At 43.4% G+C, this 21,885-nt stretch overlaps 1 protein-coding gene across 1 annotated transcript in view; it reads left to right on the top strand.

The window, feature by feature from the left end:
* LOC104128301 (ribosomal protein S6 kinase alpha-2) overlaps window positions 1-21,430 on the top strand; it is a 175,079-nt gene extending 153,649 nt beyond the window's left edge. Inside the window, exons 15-21 of the mRNA XM_009641061.2 lie at window positions 9,554-9,643; window positions 11,116-11,274; window positions 12,459-12,620; window positions 16,925-17,001; window positions 19,506-19,623; window positions 20,778-20,915; window positions 21,305-21,430. Of these exons, the coding sequence (XP_009639356.1) occupies window positions 9,554-9,643; window positions 11,116-11,274; window positions 12,459-12,620; window positions 16,925-17,001; window positions 19,506-19,623; window positions 20,778-20,915; window positions 21,305-21,430 (870 nt within the window). The remainder of the gene's footprint in view (window positions 1-9,553; window positions 9,644-11,115; window positions 11,275-12,458; window positions 12,621-16,924; window positions 17,002-19,505; window positions 19,624-20,777; window positions 20,916-21,304) is intronic.
* Window positions 21,431-21,885: the final 455 nt, after the last annotated feature.

The raw sequence follows: 21,885 nt of genomic DNA, 5'->3' as shown, positions 1-21,885 counted from the left end.
TTAAAGTTTTATCAATAAAATCTGTAGGTTTCTGTCTTACTAACATGCTTGCATATAAGTAAGTGAGTTTTGCCTGTAGTCCCTGTGGGACCATGTGCTATTTTGGTATCCATGGTTTAAGATGGAATATAAACAAATTAGAGAAAATCTATAGCAGAAAATATGCAATAATTACAAGGCAAGCTCTATCAAGAGAGCTACAAATACATATGATGTAAGAGAGACAAGAGTCCAGTGGGATGCAATCAAAATCTATAAATATCTCTAAGGTGATATAAATGATGGATGACAACCATTTGGCTGCTAAAGACAGCAAGACAAGACAGAATGTCTTGAAGCTAAAAAAAGGGAGTTTCAGAAAACAAAGTCTGATGGTGAGAGCAGTTGGTAAAACAGACTCTTCAAGGAGATGACCGAGACGTCCTCCCCCTCGCATACAAAGGAGTTGGATCTGTCATACTAGTGGAAACGTAGCCTTACAAAATGCAGGGTCAGAGGTGTAAGACCCCTTGTTACCTTGATAAACTACAGAGAACACTTACCATGTTCTCCCATGAAATCTGGTTTATAAAGCTGGGATTCAGGTAGGGTGCCATGTAGGAGATACAGGCTTCAGAGCAGATTTAGGCACAAATCTCTGTGCTGCTTTGGATCTGCATAGGGAGGGCTGTTTTCCAGAGTGCTCTGCAAAGAAACCAGCATGAAGAGTCCTAGACTACCACTGGGATCCATGGTGGATATGATAAGAGTGATTACAAACAGCATGGATGGGTGTCCACTGGATGTGATGGAAGGAGAAAATTATTTACAGTAAAATGGATAATGTAGCAAAGAAGTGGTGGAGAAAGTTGTCTATGAGGATCTTACATCTGATCTGTGAGAGTATTTTTGAAGGTTTTCTTGGTTTTCCCGTTTCAAACAACTTCATCAAAGGGCCTGACTTCCACGCTGGACCAGGTCAGCTGTGTACAATTTCACTCACTGCAGCAGGAGGCAACATAGCATATTTTATATGCTGTCCTCATTGTTTAAGATTTGGGTTTAGTCAAATACCTGCAAAACTTCAATGAGTTTCACTTCTCTGTTGTTTTCAGTGTGTTCAGATTTCTGCCAGATACTCTCCCCACAGAAATAAGTCAGTTGTCCAAGGAGGCACTGCTCAAATAGGCAGGAGCCTGCAGTTACAGCTTTAGAAAGGATGGGCCAGTACAGAGCACTGGGCTCTGCTGGAAGGACCTGAGAGAAGAAAGCAGGGCAGAGAGCCAGGAGTGCCCTGAGCACTTCTACAAGCAGCAAGCTTGTTTGTAAGCAGCAAGAGCCATTGCTGGCCGGTGACTTTTGGGGTAAATGGGATCAAGGCATTGCTTGAGGAAATACAGAAATGTATACAGACCACCTTTTAAACGCAGCTTCAGAGCAAATCTTACATGTGCGGTGATTGTGCGTCCCCTCTGGCATAAGGATTCCTGCAGCCTCCCTTCCCATTTGGTCATGAAGCTCACAGTGCCTCTCCTTGGCATGGCTGAGCCTCTGAACAATGTGAGATGATGGTATTTCTCACTGCTAACTAGATCTTTTCTGAGACTTAGGATCAGGCAGCAGTTTTCTTACAGCTCAGTAATATCATGTTTCTCTTCTCTAGCTTGCTTGCCAAATACCTAAGTGTTTTGGACAGAACTTAGTCCTTTGTGGCTCTGTTTCTCTTTTGGGGCCACTTAAACCGTGTTTCTTGTATTTGTCTTCCACATTGATGTAATAATTTTCCCCTTTTAAAAGATCTGAATGTGACATACTGGTTTCTATCCCTGAAGCTTTTTGTAAAAGAAGGTGGGAGTAGCACTGCAGTCATTTTACGGACTGAAAACTCATCAGTCTGATCCAAGGACGTGTGCTAGGGCTGAGCAGAGCAGACTAAAACACAGTGCAGAGCCTTTCCCACCGAGCTGTTCTGCCTCCAAAACTGCAGGCTTCTCTCTAGAATGAGCTTTTTTGTTTCACAGGTGCTACTCGAACAAATTTGTTAATGTTTCTGCATAGCTTAGAAAATGTGTGCTACTGTATAAATGCTAATTAATAAGTACTACAGTTCCCGTTGACAGCTTAGGAGTGCTAAGTCGGCAAACAGTGGCAGTGAGTGGGCATGCTCTGCATGCGGAAAGTTTAATGTCTCACCCACACAGCTTGATCTGATGGCCAGTGCTTATTTCAGAAAAGTATTGCTAATTAGGCCTGTTTCTCTGAATATTCATTTCACTATTTTTCTAGAAAGATTTTAAGCATGAATGGGGAGAATGAATTTCTGGAGCTAATCAAAACTAATAGCACAGCAAATAGTCCCTCAGAAACTATTAGTCTTGGAATAATCCTCCTCGGAGACATCTTAAATGTAAAATTATACCATGTCCTTTTAAGTAATGTTAGCCTTTCTGCAGTGATTTTCATCCAGCTTGAGTAATTTGACATCAAAAAAAGGAACCAAATTAAAACAGATGCTTGGCATGAATAGGGCTTATTTTTAGAAAAAAATATTACTGAAATGGAAACCTGCACATTTTCCAGCGGCACAGAACTGCAGAACTCTCTCTCTGTGATACTTTCATTGGAATTAATACTGTAGATGAAACTGTCAGGTTAAAATCTCTGCATGCTGATGCAAATCCCGCCTATAGTCAGTTCCACCAGTGGAGCCTGAATTTTCAAAATGTATCATGGATATAGTGTAGTCATAATGTGCAAAGGGACAGAAAATTAATTCTCCCTTTGCTCATCCCTCCCAGAAAAGGAAAGGATTTCTACAGGGAGTATCGCATCACACCGTATTATATGTATCTCTTCTTAAATGTGATTAACCCATGCTTACACTCCAAACGGGCTTTAGAAAAAACTTTGAAGTATTTAATAGAAAATAAAGCAGCTTTAAAGACTGTATAAAGCTCTCTTCCTCTTCCACGCTTTTTCCACAAAGCCGTCTAAGTTCCCTGGTGCTGGTCAAAAGGAGCTTTAGGTGGTCCTGCTGCCTAAACGCGCTGGCAGCCTCAGCGGTGGCTGTTCAAGGTATCGCAATGCCCGGGTGCCTGCCCCGGCCTTCTGCCAGACTTTCTTTGCTGTCGCCGGAGCAGCAGGTGAGGACTGCACCAGTGGCTCAGCCGCCCCGCTTCACACCCTTGCATCTCAGTTTCAGCTGCCAGGAAAGGTGACTCGGGGCAGTTGGAGACGAGGCAGACGCTGGCCCCTTTTGGGACTGGGGGCAAAAAGAGCTACGCCTTATGCCCCTGCAGCATGACCCGCTACAGCTCCTCAGTCAAAGCCCCGCAACCTACTTTTTAGCCATGCCCGCACGGCAGGGTGTACCCTTAATGCTTCCCAATGTTTGCAGTTCTTGTTGCGGAATAAATCCACTAAAATAAGACGGAGGATTTTTGCTGCCATCCGTGGTAGTGGCACGCACCACAGCGTTACGGGTTAAACCACAGTGCCAGCATGAGGTACATTTAGCTTTCCCAAGAAGGGAGATTGCTGTCAGTGCCCATTTCAGTTGGGTGATTGGATGGAGCTTTTGCATCCTGTTCCCCTTAAGGGGAAAAATCAAGTCAGAGCCAAGCAAATGTTTTAATGCAGTCTTGCTCATTCATTAAAGATGCGCAAAGTCCTTTCTCCCCAGCACGGGAAGGCCCAACAACAGACAGCAGTTGCCTCGCTGCCAGCTCCAGCTTAGCCTGGCCAGAGCCCCATCCTTTCTCCCCAGGCCCATACCGCTGCTCTTCCCATCAGTGCATCCCATGTTTCTTTTCTGTCATCTTTCTCACTCTGTTGCTTTTCTCTCACCTTCTCTTTTAGGCTGTTCATTTTCCAGACACCAAAGGCAGTTAAATTGTCACCTCCTACCTCCTGCCTTTTTCCAATCTCACAACTGTAGTGATGGAGAACTCCATGTGAGAAACACAGCCGTCCTCCTCGCCCAAGGTCACCCAGGTTAATTTCAGCTGTTTGAAAAGGCAATTTGTATTAACAGGGCTAATTCTGCCCAAAGCGGATTAGGGAGTGTTCACACATACCATTTCTTTGGCAGGGCTGTGAAGGCTGTAAGTCCCAGCTGGTGGGTGGTATCAACAGCTGAGGACTGTAACATCTGCTAATGGCATAACTAGATCCAGAAGCAGAAATTTATCTACGCAGTTGGAAGCACGCAAATACCTTCACAAAACTGCAAAAAGCAAATATCAATATATACTGCCTATAGAGTTGCTGGACCATTTTCAGCAAGTCTTTGCCCACACAGAACTGTACTGATACTCTCTTTTATACTCATCAGTCCACCCTGGCAAGGCTGAAGACTTTGAAAACCCATTAGTAAGGGAGAACCAGGTGATTTTTTTTCCATGCAGAAGACTTGTAAAAGGACTTGTAAAAACTGACCAGACGCATTAATTGGGATTTTGAAAATGTTCCCTCCTGATCCTTTCTTCCTTGACAGAGAAAGAGTTCAGTTTTGTTCTTTGATGGTGCTCAACTCATTTTAAAATAGCATGAGGTTCTTACCCTAAATTCCGCTGAAGAAAATGCACCTTTTCTTTCAGCTAGCCGGTGAAATGCACAGAGGATGTGACAGTCAAAGAACAAGCAAGTCCCCTGTTAGATCAAAGGACACCATCGCATGTGCTGAGCCCATTTTACTCTGGAATTGTTTCATCCACTGTTTAATACAGATGAGTTTCTAAGCGATCCCTGGGTGTCCAATACATAGAGAAAAGTCTATTTGTTGCATGGCTCAGTTTCTTATTTTTCTGCAGGACAATAGAAAACCCCTGTGCTTCATAGCTCTTCTCTGCCAAAGTACAACAGAGCTCTTGTTACATTTTCAGTTAAGTTCCTTATACAGTATGATGGCTTTCTGGGTTGCTGTTCTTCCTCACCACACATCTACAGAGAGAAATAGAAAAGTGGCATCATTGTGTATTACTCAAAACCTCAGGACTAGTAGCAAAGAAAATCTTCCCTTAATTCTGTAACAGGGGGTGTTTATGTGCACATTAGGTGAGTTCAAATCAGAATGAATTTCCTAAAGAAAAGGCATTGTTCCTTGCACAGGAGGAGCTGCAGCAGGTTCATGGGCTGCCACAGAGAGGGATAAAGAAGAGTCTGTCTTCATGCAAGATGCAGTGTCTCAGAGGAAACAGAGTGACCAGAGTGGCAAATGCCCTTGGTTACCACAAGAAATATTTAGAAGTTACATAGCTTCACTCAGCTTTTAATCAGGGTGCAAGAGTGCCATTGCCTATCTAAAATTCAGGCAGACATCCTTAGCCTGCCAGCATCCAACAGTAGAGCTTGAAAGCTACTAGACAGCAAAAAAATTGACCGATTAGTAATAATAATAATGTTAATTCTGAACAAGAGCAGAGACGGTGTCACATGCTATGGCCGTCTGTGGTCTCATGTAGGAGGTCTGACGAGAGTATGGCAGTTCCTGTATCCATACCTGTAACCTTAAATCCTTTATTTTCTTTCTAGCATTGCAGCTTCCAGTATATAGGTAGGAAAAAATCCAGAGCCTTTGGTCCTCATTAAAGCAGGGTAGCCAACAACAGGCTACCCTTGGGGGGTCTCGCTGGGCAGCCTGAAAGCATAGCTCTGAGAAATGTTGTGTTAAAATTAGTTTGAGGCCCATACCTAAGCGCTGCGTTGGTTGGGTGTGAAGTGCCACATATGTCTGGTCTACATGATCTGCACTGGCTGAATTCAATGGACAAAGCTAAAGCCTCTCCATACGCAGAGGTGGACTGGCATAGCGCTGATCTTTCAGACTTGGAGGTAAGCAAACACCAAAGCAGGAGCAGGAGGAGGAAGAAACAGTAACACCGGAATGGAAAGCCAAGTGCCTGGTATGGGTGTCTGCTCTGGTAGTGGTTCACCGCTGATCAAAGCCCACTGGAAAGAACATCCGTGCCCCCACCCTGGGAGAGCCTGGGGGGACACCGGAGCTCAGTGCAGGGGGAGGACAGCCCCGGGAGCCAGCAGATGCTCACCAGGTGTGTGTCCCCCCCTCAAAGCCAGGGCCAGCAAGAAGAGCACCCCAATTTGCTTCCAGGGGGTAGAGTACTGCCACGGTTAGGCTTTGTAATGCCTCCCTCCCCTTCTCTGGCAATCACTAATACTCACTTAGTGAATGCTTTTCAAATTACGGTCAAGGCTGCTTCATCTATCTTGGCATTGACTCACTCCAGGAAGGGGGGCGTGTGTGTAGGTAAGCGCGTAGGGTTGTGGGCGAGGTGTGCACGGTGATTCTGGACTCTGTGCCCAGCAGCCTGGATGTTGCTGTCTGGAGGGGACAGCGGGTGGGTACCGCACAGGTATGGCAGAAGCCCCGCGCTTTTGCTGGCCGGCCCAGCAGCTCTGCGCCTGGCTGGCGAGGACCAGAAGAGCGCCCAGAGGGGGCCGTGCCGGGGCAGCCTCCATCCTCCTGCTGTCCTGCTGCGTCTGCATGAGGTGCCTGGAGCATGCTTTTCCTCCACGTTATATACAGCAACACCCGCAGTGAAAATCTGAAAGTACAGCTGCATAAAAGAGCGCTTGTTTTACACCTGTCTAGTGAAACCACTGCCTTTTCACTTACATAATTTAATTTAATCTGGTACTTTTTGAGAATCTCAGAACTACTTACACATATCACCAGAAGTCCACGACACACCTCCCTTAGCCCATGTGTTCAATAAGGAGCACTGGGCCTGCATTTTACCAGAGCTCATTTTGGCACTAAGCTGGGGCAAGGTTTGCAGATGTTCTGGGGATGCAGCACCCCATGTTGTGATGCAGACACCCCTGGGTGCAAAAGGAGGCAGCCACCACAGGCCAAACCACCCTGACGTGGCAGCTTCCCTCTTTGGAAAGTCTGGTATGGGTTTAACAACACACCGAAACGCTTTCCTGAAGAGGAAGACCAGGAGAATCAGGTATCACAGTGGAGCTATGGGGCATGTTTGAGGAGCTGCTGTGGCCGCTGCAGCACGTGAATAAAGAAACGGGGCATACTGCAGCCAGTCTGAATTGAAGAGGGATTTCTGCTAAAATCGCAGCAGCCACCTCCTTTGCTGCTTCATCGGGCATGGACCAAGTGTAAGTCACAGGCATGCAGGAGAGAGGCACCATCAGGGTGACAATCTCTTGCTGTGGAGGAAAAAAAATCGTTCTGGTCTGTCCAACTGGACTGCCCAGGGACTGAGAGGAATTTGGCAGGTCCCTTCACAGCTCTGACAATGATTTGTTGTGTGGTTTGGGGCAGCTCATCTGTTTAATCACTGTATTGCAGCTTGTGCACACATTGAAGCAAAAAGCATGCATATTTAGCAGGACTGTCTTGCAATTTATATTTATATAGCATATTTTGAATTAGAAGCATTACATATCATCTACTGCTGTTGCGTTCATACTAAATCAGTAGCAGACTGCTGCAGGTTATGTTATTTTGAGTTTTGTGTCAATAGCTGAGACTGTTCTTGGCCCAGATTTTTTTTTTTTTTAGGTCATATATATACATTTATAGTCCTGCATTATTAATAGCTGCTTAGAATTTTCCACAGCTCTGGATATTTCCTTTCACAGGAAAGTACAACAGAACAGGAATCTGGAATATGTTGCTTGCTCCAATGCCATAGTGATAGCAGTATTTCATACAGTGGTAGTAATACATGCTGCAGTAAATTCTGCTGGTTTGTCCGAGGCAGGCAGATCCTAACAGGTGCACACGTGTGTAACTCCATTAACTCAACCAGAGCTATATTAGTTTAGCCACGGAAGTGGCCCTGAGGATCTTTTTATATGTTGGAGTTATTGGTTGAGTGGGACACATTCAGTCACTCTGGTTGTATTTATGAGGAGTCATTCAATCAGGGTTTCATTGGCTTTTTGAGAATGTCTCAACTAAACTGGGGGAACAACATTATTCTAAGGAGAAATTGCTAGTAGAATTTTTTCCACTCACCTGTTTTGGAGGGTTTTCCTTCATTTATTCAAATGTGGACAACAGCCATCTACCTGCATCGGCTCCCTGTTGTACTTCGCTTGTCACGCTGCTATTGATTCAGAATCAAAGCACTGATGTGGTTTCAAATGCATACCTCAATCATGGACAACTACTGACCATCATTATCAATGCAAATGCATGCCAATCATGATGGTTACACAACCTCTGATATATATTCAAGTATGCACTATTATAGCTGATGGATAAAACTCTAGACACGTGCTTAAATGTGTATCGCCATAATTGAGCCATAAAAAAATGCATGCAAAAGGAGCCAGGCATTTATCCTCATTAACAAAAGAGTTTTTTAAAAAGTTATTTCCCTCCAAACACCATTGTTTTAAATCTGTGTTCTGTGCCTAGTTCTTAGAGAGAACTAACCACATTTAAGGTTGGAAGCCTTGAAATCCAAGCCAATAATGGGATTATGATTTTCTGAAAATGCCACCCATTCCTCTTCAGTAAACCTGTTACTCAAAAGTACTGCTGCTGTTTTCTAGCAATAAGAAATTGTGCCAAAATACTGTATTCCTAACGAGTTTCTAGTAGAATGAGTCTTTTGCCATTCCCTGTGCAGTTGCATTTGAGATTCCAAAATACAGAGGTCTTCCTTGCATTATTTTATAGCTATTTTTTGTTTCATATTTACCATTTAAATCTGCAATGTGAGAAACACTAATCAGTGCTCTCAACTGGGCAAATGATCAAAGCTCTTTGATTAACATCTCAAATATCGGTAATAGGAGCATTGACGAGAAGTCAGCGCCATCCTAACAGCAGGCTTTCCATGCAGTGATGCTGTTTAAGCAGCAGGTGTCATGCTTTTCTGAGACCTGCTGCTATAAAATTAAAAAGTTTTCATGTCTCATTATGCTCTCTGATCAGGCAAAAGATGCTAAATACAGGTAAGTGATATATAGAGCAGATTTCTTTCTCGCTTAGGAATGGGCAGTTTGGTTACATGGCCAAACGCAATCCCTGGCCACGCTCTTGTTCTTTACAACAGCATGGCCCAAAGAGCCAAGTGATTATCAGTAGCTTCAACTCAGATCTGCCCTGACAGTAAATGGCTGTACATTTTCATTTCTGACAAACCCACCTGATAGTAATTTCTATGAATTTCTCAGCAGATATACAAGCATATGTCAATATTATGAACATATCCGGTTTTTATATCAAAGAGGTCATTTCAAAACTATTATTATTTTAAAACTCTCCAGGTTGTTTGATTTCTTGATGACACTTCTTGTAACCTCCACTATTTACGGGCAAACAAAACTATAGGCATCAAAAAGAGAGCCTACGCCTTCAGAATCTAAACTAATTATCGCTCCATCTGGCTTTGGCATATAGTCAGCTCTCACTTGCGGAGGGTTGAGCTGTCTTCTCCTAGAATAATGATCAATAGAAGAATTTAAAATATTAATTTGAGAAGAATTTAAAATATTAATTTGTATAAGCTCTAGAAATTGCTTTTTTTGTGCTTAGTGCTGCTAGCTGGTATCTTACTACACTGTGCTTCATTTATTCCAGATAATTGATAAGAGCAAGAGAGATCCCTCTGAAGAAATTGAGATCCTCTTGCGATATGGACAGCATCCAAACATCATTACTCTTAAGGATGTGAGTAGTCTTCAAGCACTTCAGCACTAAACAATTTTCACCTTATGGTCAGACTCACCTACTAGTCCACGTCTGAAAAATTCTTCAGTTGAAGGTCAGAGCTAAAACCAGACCCACTGAAATCAAGGGAAAAAACTGTGACTTAACAGATGATTGGATAGCAGCTGGAAGGACTGGTCAGGTTATACACTCTGCAATTACCGTCTAACGCAACTGTCAGTAAAACCAAAGGGGCACAGTGCTGGAGAACCACAAAACGTGTTTGGTTTTGCAGCACTTTTCAGAAGTGAGATCTCCCTAGGTAGGGTGTTTCGGAGCAAGCTGCTGAGTGCACACAGTGAGCCGTTCCCATGCAGCCTGTGGCATCTGCTCTGCTGGGAAGAGGAGAGCTCACAGAGTCGCTAGGGTTTCCCCCCGTAGTGTTTTAATGCCAGGGAGTATTTACCTTCTACTCAGGCAGCCTGAGAAGACACGAAGGTTATCTTTTTTCATCATTTCATATGAAGAATAGCCTTCGCTATGCTTACACGCAGTAATGACCTTCAGTCAGAGATGTTTTACTTACGCTGCCTGCAGTCTCACCTAGGATCGTCCACACCGTGTCCAATTCAGAGTTTACAGAAAAAAAATCCTGCTGGTGTCAGTGGCCAGTAGGTTACGGTTCAGAGCTTAGAGAAGTATATAAAAAACTTCTGGTCACGTGCCTTCAGGGAAGTGTCACCCAATTCCAAAGTGTTAAAGAGTATCTTTAAATCTGTGCAAAAAGGGGTTTTATATTCCTTTCCACATTCAGCATTGATGACTGTAACACCACCTATTATCGCAGCCCAGATAAAGGATTATGACACGAAAGTGGCTGTCTTCCAATTTAGACAAAAAAAAGTCTTTTACCCCTTGCAGTTGACATTGAAGGTAAATACATCTCCCGGCCGACATCAGCAATGTATTCACCACAATTGCAAATATAAACCATATAATGCCATTGGAAGCAGCTTTTGGGCAACAGTATAATACAGTTCATTTAGCTGATCACGAGTCAAAGGGAAATATTGATATTTGAAATGGCAAATGTTGCCCTGTAGAAGTGGAAAGAGAGAACACTACTGAGAAGGAGGCTTGGGTGAGAGCCAGCAGACAGTTCAGACTGCGTGAAGTGGTGCTGCTTTTAGCAGCTTGGTCTACTCTGCTGACACGGTAGCAGATCGGGAAAGCCATGTTTCTGCACAGACAAATCAGTAAATTGCTACAGACACGAGAAAAAAGTGATGATTTTATTTTACATACTTTACTTTATAACTTTATTTTATAAAGTTGCCTTTTGTGTTGTTAAGCATAATAAGCACATTGCCCACACATTAGTTGACATTTTCTTCTTGCAACATCTCACTCAAGCAAGCCAACACTGTCATTAAAGGACCAACCTTCACCAAGTAATGGGTCCAAACCATCTATTTATTCTATTACTCTTCCAGGTCTATGATGATGGGAAATACGTGTACCTGGTGATGGAGCTGATGCGGGGAGGCGAGCTCCTGGACCGCATTCTTCGGCAGAAGTGTTTCTCAGAGCGGGAAGCCAGCGCTGTGCTGTGCACCATCACCAGGACTGTGGACTACCTGCACTCTCAGGGCGTAAGCATTGCTCTTTTGGCTATCCGCATCAACCTTCTTAAAACCCAACTTTTAGGGAAAAAAAAAGCAAATAGCTGTGATTTTGCTTCTCTGAAATGTAAAGACCTTTTTTTCCCCCCCAAAAAAATCTTTCTCCATATTTATAATTACATTTGGTTTGTGAAATAGGGTCATAGGCTTTTTAGCCATTTCCCAAATGAACTGCAGTATGTTGAAGTGGTATTTTCTTTCCCAAACTACACTGATTTTCAAGCTCCTGTACCTTGTTGAGCTACTACTTGTTTACTTTTAATCAGTCATTATTGCAGTACCTGGTCCTTTAAGCAAATTTCAAACAGGGTAGCTGAATCAGCAGATAGGTAGAAAATCAAATGCTCAGCCTTCCAAATGAAGTGGCAGTTTGAGCAGCTGATGGGAAAGGCTTCTGACATGCTGTTAAAGAGCTGGCTTTTAAAATCTAAGCTCTCTGCATATGGCAATTGGAGAATCTCTCCTTTTCCACTTTTCAGGGACAAGCAGTTTGGGTGGCTAGTCAAATATTTGCTGCTTTTTCTGTTTCTTCATTAAAACAAGTGTGGTTTGTGCTTGGGCTTTTATGATTTCATGATATTTTTTTGCTGTAACAAAAAAAAGGCTGTTTTCCCACCACTGAAATGCAGCATGTCTGGTAAAACACACAACTGCTTGAAGCTGCGTGCCTACAGAAAGGGGGGGTGTGAATACATTTTGAAATGAGGAAAAAAAAGAATCCCCACCTTCAGGTGTGAGCCGCTTACATGGACAGTCGCAAGAAGACACTTACATGCATTCCTCCTATGATGGCATTTGCTTGCCTTTCAGCTAAATATTTAGGGCCCTCAGGTTCCAGGAGACTTTGACACCGAGGTGTTTGTACAGCAACCCCCTCTGACTGCCCTCAGGAGCTGGGTTCCCCCATAGAGCAGCAGCCTCTGTCTTAACACGCCATCAGAGGCTGTCGAACATGTTCTTTCTGATTTTAACAGACTTCAACCTTTTTTTTCCCTGTGTTTGTCCAAGGCTTTTAAGCAACTTTTCTCCAAAACTTGAATATTTTAGGCGTGAGCTCTTGACCTACCTCAGGCAGCAGACCAGCAATGGCAGCCAAGCCTGGATGCTCCCTGACCTCCTCTCCCTCACTTGTTACCCGCTGCTTTCTCGTTAAGGTGGTGCACCGAGATCTGAAGCCAAGTAATATCCTCTACATGGATGAGTCAGGAAACCCAGACTCCATCAGGATCTGTGACTTCGGGTTTGCCAAGCAACTGAGAGCGGAGAACGGGCTGCTCATGACTCCCTGCTACACCGCCAACTTTGTTGCCCCTGAGGTAGGACATCGTTTCAAAGCCGTGAGTAACGAGCATGCCCTTGGAAAGCGATCCTTCCTCCCTCCCTTTTCCTCGCTGCCTTTACCAGAGGAGCAAGGCAGAAAGCAGGCTACTGGCACTTGCGCAGCATCTATTACCATAACTTTCCTATTCCTGGTCTTGTCAGGCCAGTTGTTTTTCTCCTGACGGAAGCCGGTGTCTGTCTCGGACTGACGTGCACAATGATTTGGCTCATTACGAGGATAAATACCTTTTTTTTCTGTAGCTGCTTCTGCTCAGGCTGCTTCCCCTCTAGTGCACTGCGTCAGAACGCGGTAAGGCTTAAAAGGGAAATCTCAGTATCGGCAATAAGACTCAAAAGAAAAATCCATCCATGAAATCCTTACCACGCTGAAGTCAGTGGCAGCTTTGTCATTGACTTCACTGAGTTAAAGAAACAGCTCTCCTGTGGGGCTTTCCTAGTACTGATCCCCACCGTTACGGGGGATGTAGGTAAGGGCTACTTTACCATTTTTACAGACAGGGAGGGGGAGGCAGACAAAGGAGCCTGCCCCAAGCGCGGGAAGAGGTGGCTCTGCATCGCTGACCGAGTGCCGTGCCTTTCACGCAGCCCCCCGGGGTGTGGGGTTTGGGCCCCACAGCTGTTTGAATGGCTTGGGCTGTTTGCGGTGTTTGACCCTCAAGGCTTTCATAGCTGCTTCCTTCCGATGAAGGAGCAAGAGGTGAATTTCCTGGGTAAGTGTCCATTTCTTGTAATGATGCTTATCGGCAATTTTAGTATTTGCAACGCACAACTTCAGGTGTGTGTCTGCCTCTGCTTGTTATGGTCCCTGTAAGAAAAATACAAAACTATTGCCTTTCGATACTTCACCTGTCCTCTACTGTCAAATGCAACTTCCTCTGGGTTGGTATCATTCGGCAGTCTTTTCTTCCCCGTAACTCTCCTCCATCCAATGTTCATCTCCATGGTCCATAACTGGGAAGTGAAAAATGGGATAATCTTTCTGTACACATGGTCCTTTTGTGATATCAAAAGGTACAGGAATCACAGCCTTTTGGCATCAGAAGGACAACTTGATAAATTGAGACCATTACCAGGGCAGTATAAATTCAAAGCAGATTTTTTTCAACAAAAAAACCTTCCATTGCCCAGACAGATTGGTTTGTTATGTTATTGTTGTTTGGTTGTGTTTTCATTTTAGAAACTGGAATGAGCTGTTTAAACGTTACCAAAACAAGTAAAAAAAAAGTTCTGTGGCACCACAGCAGTTCAATTTCTAAACCAAAAAATAATCATGTTTGCAAGATTTAAAGCACTGAGATTTTCTCCAAGATACGATGCGCTTAAAATAGGTGTAGCTATTTTTCCCGAAGGGCTATTTTGTATAGTGTCTGTAATCACAAACGTTGCCAGCCCAATGCAGTTTCAGGTCAGACTCATCTGATTTGAACTGAGAGCAGAAATCACGCTCCCAGACAGACATTTGCGATGAGTAAGGCAGGTCCCGCTAATGCAGGAAGCGTTGGAGATTAATTGAAACATCACCAAAAGTGGCAGAGAGCTTACATAAAGCCTAAAATGCTTTCACATTTTACCTGTGATATAATGCTGCCCTCCAGCCGAGACTTTGACTTTTGCGTCCCCTGCCTGAGCCCGGCCGCCGTACACCCACGAAGCTAAACAAGGCGGCAGAAAGTCGGCTGAGCTGATGACACAAGAGGAGGGTGGCAGAGGAAGGATGACATGCTCGCCCTCTTGGATCTTCCTTTCTTTTGGAAACGTTTAATTTGAGGGTTAGATGAGAAGATGAGCGAAGACGAAGGCTATCCGAGAGAAAGAGGCCGGCTGCCACCTAGTGCGAGTCACGCTGTGTGCCGGGAGCGAGGCCGGCTCCGGAGGGAAGCCGCAGCCTGCTGTTTCCCTGCTGATGCAGCAGGGTCCTTTGGGATAAAGCAAAACGATTTTATTCTGCAGTTTTCCTCCAAAATCCATGAAGAACTGCTGTTTGGGCATTTGAAGTGATGAGATTGTTTATTAGCTTTCGTACCCATACACATCCCTGCTCGTGTCACAGCTGAGAAAAGCCTCTATTTGTAACATTTTTAATCTGATAAAACAAAGCCTATAGAAATGAAAGAGTTTATAGAAATAAAAGGGGTTATAGAAATAAAAGGGGTTCTAGAAATAAAAGGGGTTATAGAAATAAAACATCTGAGCCGTTATCAGACCTGGATGAACCCAGAGGAAGTTTATCACCGCAACACCCTGCCATGTGGTGGAGCTAAGAACCAGCTCACGCGTGTATTTCAGATCCCACCAAATTCTCTTTTAGGGTGACCTAGACCCCTCCACGGGTGGTAAATTCTTCAGCATCCATTAGAGTAGGACACCAGTGCCTCTTTTGCAAAGCTCATTCCCCGATTAATTTGTTTCTAAGACAGATGCCTGCTCCTGATTGATAATATCTGCCCCCTAGAACAAACACTGATCTTGGCCAAACTTTCCAACAGTGGCTCCCGCCAGCGCAGCGTTCTCGCGTTAACCACAGTTGCACAGACCTGCTGGAGGCATTTTCAAGGAGCAGCGACACTGATAGCTCTCACTGGATCCTGTTGTTATCCGTGGGGTAAAGTTGCTGTCAATAAAAAGTAATTCCCAGCAAAGCTTCCCCTAGTCACTGGCATGGAGTGAATGCCCCTGTCATCTAGCAGTATTCTTGCAAACCGAATGACAGCACATGGTGATACCTGCCCATCGTGTTGGGGTTGTGTAAGCATTTGCTTAATACCCTGCTCCACTAAACATCATGACTACCCCATTTTTATGACATTTGCCTGGGATTATATTGTCCTTGGTTACTGGGGGAAGACAGCGATGGCAATGAAAATGTAACTGGTCAAGAAGCAATGAGAATGGCCACACCAAAAGGTAAGTGTAGGGTATTCAGTCTCACAGGTGAAGCAAGAAGCAACTGAGTTTGTCAAATAGCAAAGAAGTTTTTCCCATAAAAAAATAACATTAACAGAGCAGGAATTAATGCAGGAATTAAAGAAATAGAAACAATTAAAACAGCCAAAGAGCGTATATATGATGTGGAGGGGAGAGAGAGGCAGAAGCAGGATTTTACCAGCTTTGTCAACAGGGGGAAATGCGGCTTTTTCTCCCTGTTTTTTTTTTTTTCCAGGTAGCAAATGTTCACTCAGCAGCATACCTGGCAGATGGCTGCTTTACCACTCATCATTTGTAAAATCTGTCAAGGCAACGTTTTCTGAAACTGTTTTTTCCTAGTAGACCTTGGGCTTTTCTGTGATAGACTTCAGATAGCTGAAATTACTCCTGGATAATAAGGCTGCAGGTCAGAGAAAGACTTGCTGAATTTGTACATTCCTTTTTCATGTGCTTTGCAAAACACTAATGTATCTACTGATCCATCAGAAGGGGACAAAAGTCTCCTTGTGTGTCAGAACTGAATAAACAGAAGGGTCGCTTACTTTTATGAGCAAGTAGGAGATCTGGAGGTGGTCCTTGAGCTTTTCCAAGCCAAGCAGAAACAAAGTTCTTCCCCTAATCTTAGCAATGCTGCCTCAGTTGGTGACTTCACTTTCACTTGGACCTGCACTTACTCCAATTGGCATTTCTTCTGGTATGCGTTATCACAAATGAAATCCAGATTTTACCCTTATTGTTATAACTCGTCATCCTGCACCAACATTGAACCTACTGCTTAGATCTCTGCCGAGTACCATGGGTCTTGTTTTCCCCACAGGGAAAAGGGATCAAGTTTTAGCCTATTATCTGTTAAGTCCAGCCTATATGTGGCCACTTTTCTTAATACACAAGTAAGATGAGAATAAGGTTTTTACCTTTCTTTGCCGTTTTCGTGCTTCTTTACTAGTCTGACATTAGACAGGCGTTAGTGTGCATCCATTTGCGTATCAAACCCAAGCTGAGCTGAGACGTACTTTTCGCTGTCACTCAGCCCTACGCTTGTTGCATCATCCACAGCGTTCTTGGTAACCTTCAAGGTAGGAGGATACGTTTCAAAGTATTAACGAGCTTTTTTTAAGAAACACTTTAAAACACTGAAATGTTGTTCTGCTTTGCTGGGTGTTAGATGGTCAGAGAGGCTCCAACAAACTGCACATTTTGCTCCTGAGGCAGCCACCTGTTCAAGCCAGATACGTGGTTAAGCCCTGGAAGTATCAGCAGATACAGCCATTAATCAGTATTTTTTGAAGACCAGAAGCTAAGAATTCAGGAATGCAGATTAACCTATTTTCGTCTCTCTCTTTCCTTCACATAGGTCCTCAAACGCCAGGGTTACGATGCAGCCTGTGACATCTGGAGCTTGGGGATCCTGCTGTATACCATGTTGGCAGGGTGAGTAAAAAAGTTTTCCTAGAGCAGCAGTCTCCAGTGGGCTCAGCACTTCAGCACTGATTAAGCCAGAAAGGACACAGCAAACTGGCCTCCTTTGAGAAATGTGCGCAGTTGTGTGAGGCAAGAAAATATATGCCGAGACCTAGAATTGGAATAAGTTTTTCCGGAGCGCATAAATATCTTTGACACTTTACAAGTTGTTTAGGTTTTTAACAGCCTGTGCCTGTAAGTGTTCACTGAGACATGGACTTCTAAAAGGCTCACTCACCCCTTAAGCAGTGGGCAAGTTTTACCCTAGGGGAGGAGTGTAGGAGTATGGAGATACCACATTCACCTTGTCTGTAAGAGGATGTTCATTCATTCCTATTAATACATGTATTCTCTTCAGCTTCTTACTTCTCCCACCGTTGTTGTTATCGAGGTATCTGAGCACTTTTAAAGGCTGAAAAAAAAAGCCCCAAACATAGTTTTCAGATGCTATTTGAAAAATATGCTGCTGAAAAGACAGAAGGTAAATGAACAGGCCAGCAAGAACAGCAATAGGCAGCAGGAACTTTTGGGGGGGTACTTGGCAAAAAAAAACCCCCTACCAATGTATTGGCTAAAGTTAAACATTGACACGAGAAGACCCAGAGAAAGAGGCAGATTGAAATAAGCAGTGAAGGATAGGAATGAGATGCACTGGGGTGAATGGGCAACACAGTGCGCAAACCCAATCTGGAGTTATCAGGCTCCTGAATTTCCTTTCTCTTGCTGGCCGCAGGGTATGGTATGTGCACATTTATCGTACCTAAGTGCAGCTTGAAACTTTTTAGTGACCTCTGACAGCTCTTTAATCTGCTTCATGATCATTCAGCTGTGGCAAGAAGCTTGGATTCATTCCTAGATTTATACAGAAAACAAAGAGTTGGGCCCTACCTTTCTGTTATTCATGCCTCTTGCCTCGTGGATTATAGAAGAGGTGCCAGGAGTTTCTGTCCCATCTATTTTGTTCCTGAGTACAAATGTGTTCTCCATTAGCTGAAATATATTGTGACTTTCTGGAGCAGTCTTTCAGTCTGCTGGGATCTCCAAGAACCTGTTTCTATTTGGCTAACGCCATAGATTTGCAGTGATACACAACCAGAATCAGTGAACTAAAATCAGTACATTACCCAGTCACATTTGTTTAGCTGATTACATTCAAAATGCTTCTTTCTTAAATGTGAAAAAAAATATCCAAATGTATTTGAATCTGAAATGCAAATTGCACAAGTTAGTGGATATTAAATTTGCCAGCATGTGCTATTAACTTGTCTCTCCCTTTTTTCTACACTTACAAGAGAAGAGTAATGCAAACAGTTGAGAAGGGCTGACTTTTTAGGTGCCACCACTGCATTTAGGGATGGTCTTGTTCCCCCTCACCAGAGGAGAGTTCGTAGGCACTGACTGTTATTTGTAGCCAGAATTTTATTCTCTCCCCATCATCACTGTGAGCAGAGAGGGCTCAGACAGCCAGGACTGGAGCACGAGCCTGGGATCCTGTTGACGCAGGTAGTGACAGACTTCGGAGTTTTAGCCAGTCCTTAACTCTTAGTGCATCCCTCTTGATAGTTACAGATTGCAACAATATGATGTGTGTATTTGGGCTGAACTTCTGTGAAATCTGACATGTTTCTGAAAATTAGAAAATACAGCATGAGGAATTGAATGTGCTATTCGAAACCAGGTGGGATAGGCAGCTGTGGCCAAACCAACTGTTTAATGATCTAAAAACCAAACTGGCAAGTTTTCAGAAGAGAAAAGAGGTGGAAGGAAAAGCATAAAAATCCCAGATACACCCCCCTCCCCCTTCTAAACCTACACAGCTGTTCAAGATTGCGGAGTAAAATTTGGCCTGGTAGATCTTAGTCAGCAGCAAAAATCCTATCACTTGTCACACGATGAAGACACAAAGCGTGCCCTCTGCATGTGACCCTAAGCCTGGGTGTGTATTACTAGTCATTTCTTACTGGCTAGATCAGGAAGATTTTAAATAACTTATAGCAGATAATTTATTCTGCCCAACAGACTTACAGATTATGGTTAACAAAGCACTGCAAAATAGATTATAAAGGGTTCTTTTTTCTTTTCCTTTTTTCTGTTTCAGCTCCTAATTTTTCTCCTTTATTGTTTTTATCGTTTCTTGCCGTTATCAAGGTACTTCTATTGGCAGCAAAGCAGAGTTAAAACAATTAAAGAGGTAAAAACCTGTCTTTTTTTTAAAAAGAATACTTTATTCCTAAAAAATGAGAACAGAACAACAATTTTTAAAAAACAATTAAGTAATCAGTTTTTTTCTCTGCAGAACAACTTAATATGAGGAAACACCAGGCTGTATAGCTTTTGAGGGAAAATGAAGCAGCAATGTCTGTGGTCCATTCTGGAACCAAAGTCCTTTTGTAATCAGCAGCAGTTAGCACTAGATCCTAGAAATCATATGCTTGCAAATTACACTGTATTTTTTCTCTTTGTTTTTTGAATAGGTTCACTCCTTTTGCAAATGGACCAGATGACACCCCAGAGGAGATTCTGGCCAGGATTGGAAGTGGCAAATATGCACTTACAGGAGGAAACTGGGATTCAGTATCTGATACTGCAAAGGTCAGTGAACACTTTCTCAGATTTTTTTCTTGTTCACTGAAACGGGCTTGCAGTCTGCAATTGTAACAAACTTGAGAGAGATAGGCAGAATGATTATTTCCCAGTGCCTCATGAAATAAAAGCTTTCTTCTTTATGTTTCTGTCACTCCTCATGAAATAGCGTGTCAGGAATTTTGGTAGTTTATTTCATTAAACTAAAGCATAATACAGCACCATCAGTTGTGAATGCTCTTGAGATTTAAATAGCACAGAACTCTTTTTTGGTGCAAGCGAACTTTTAACAGAAGTGTAGGTCAGTCAATGCCACAAACTCATGGTCTATATGTGACTCACCTTTATGGTCCTCAGAGTTAACCAGGAGTTTACAAATTAGTGTTTTTAACTCCTGTACAGTTCACAGCTTAGGCTGCCCATCTATCACGAAGCATGGAAACCCCATGAGATAAAATTCATCTGGTGCTGAGGCTTTTGGGCATGAAGCTGTGCACTGGTCTATGAGACAGGTAGATGAGCAGAAAGCTGGCAAGCTTCCAGTTGCCTGGCATTAAGCAGAAACTTTAACAGGATTAGTGATTCCTGCAAGAGATTTCCATTTTAGCAACTGGTAGTTTCCAATGGAAGAACATTGATATAACCCACCACATAACTGCAAGCAATCCTAGTAACGTACTCATCTTGCTACCAGCCCCATGAGCCTTACAATGAATTTTTTTATCAGATGTCCAGTTTTGAAATTAAAATGTTCAGACATGGTAGAACTGATCTCATTGAATTTTAGCTGCCTGAATGTTCGATTTCTATTCTAAGCTTCACTTGTAAGCATGCTTTGCAGTCAGTGAGGAGATGCCCCCAGACGGCATCCTCTCTAGGTGGCGTTTATCCCCCCTATGAGGTAATTAGCGCTCACTCAGTAAACTGGATATCCTCCACATTATCTTTTGACAGGATTATCAACTGAGAGTTGAAAAGACTTGAAAGACTTGAAAATTTTGAAGATCAGACTTTACACTTAAAAAATATAAGCATATCTGAAGTGCATCCCTCTCTCCGTTGGACATGTTAGTGATAACACTGCTACTGGGAAGATCTTAGTAAAACCTGCGCTGCTATTAATTACCTTTTCCCATTTACTGTTTTCTTCCTTTCAAACCCAGGACATTGTGTCTAAGATGCTTCACGTAGACCCTCATCAGCGCCTCACAGCAGTCCAAGTCCTAAGACATCCATGGATAGTGAACAGGGAGTATCTGTCTCAAAACCAACTCAGCAGACAGGATGTTCACCTGGTGAAGGTACATCCTACCCCCCTGCCTCTTCCTTCCTTGCAGAATGAGCTGACATTTGTGCAAATATTCTGGAAACTGATAGAGGAATTGGGAATGTTATTTGCCACAGAGGCCAAATTTAATATGGCACCATATTAACAGTAAAGATTTTTGTCCTGTCACCTGCTTGATATTTCTAACTTCAGGCTGCATTGTAATGACCTGGTGGGACTCTGTACTGCCACCACATTGAATCAGAGACACCCCAGCTGCCTGCCAGCCTAAATGTTGTTATCATTTCATGGAAATGGTCCATGCACGTCCACTTTTTTCAGGAGGTTGAATAGGGAGAGGGAGGTGAAAAGCATCAAAGAACTGAATTTCAGCTCAGCATTTTCTCTTTCTCTATTTTACAGGGTGCAATGGCAGCCACTTACTTTGCTTTAAACCGAGCGCCTCAGGCACCAAGGCTGGAGCCTGTATTGTCCTCCAATCTGGCTCAGCGGAGGGGCATGAAAAGACTTACCTCTACCAGGTTGTAGCAGTACCCCCAAAAGGCCTCTTTGAAGACCCACAGTTTATTATTTGAGAGATTCATCTTTACTTGGCTAGCAGAACTTTTTTGGGCAACCTGCACATGAAATCGCCAGAACTAGCAGAAGCCCAGCGTAAGGCAAAGATCTCCTTTGCTCCGTCATTTCTTTTACATTCCAGCTAGGGTCCTGAGTTTAACAACTTCACAAAGATGTGCCAATTTTGCCAGTAGCTCTGTTTCCTTACTGAGATAAAGCCAAATAAAGTAGCTGTGCTCCATCCTTCCCATCCTAGGAAATACTATTTTTGAGTCCTTAAGGTGTTCCGTGGGAACACCGTTTTCATTTTGTTTCTCAAGAAAAGCACTTTTTGCTACGAAGAACGCAGTTGGGTTTGAATGTTTTCAGCTGTTCCAGATGTGTCACGATGAAGTGGCTCGGCTGGTCACCAGTAGACATCTACT

The sequence above is a fragment of the Egretta garzetta genome, unplaced genomic scaffold, assembly GCF_000687185.1.
Source record: "Egretta garzetta isolate BGI_Z169 unplaced genomic scaffold, ASM68718v1 scaffold676, whole genome shotgun sequence".
In the NCBI taxonomy this organism is placed as follows: Eukaryota; Metazoa; Chordata; class Aves; order Pelecaniformes; family Ardeidae; genus Egretta; species Egretta garzetta.
This window is presented reverse-complemented; position numbering and strand designations above follow the sequence as displayed.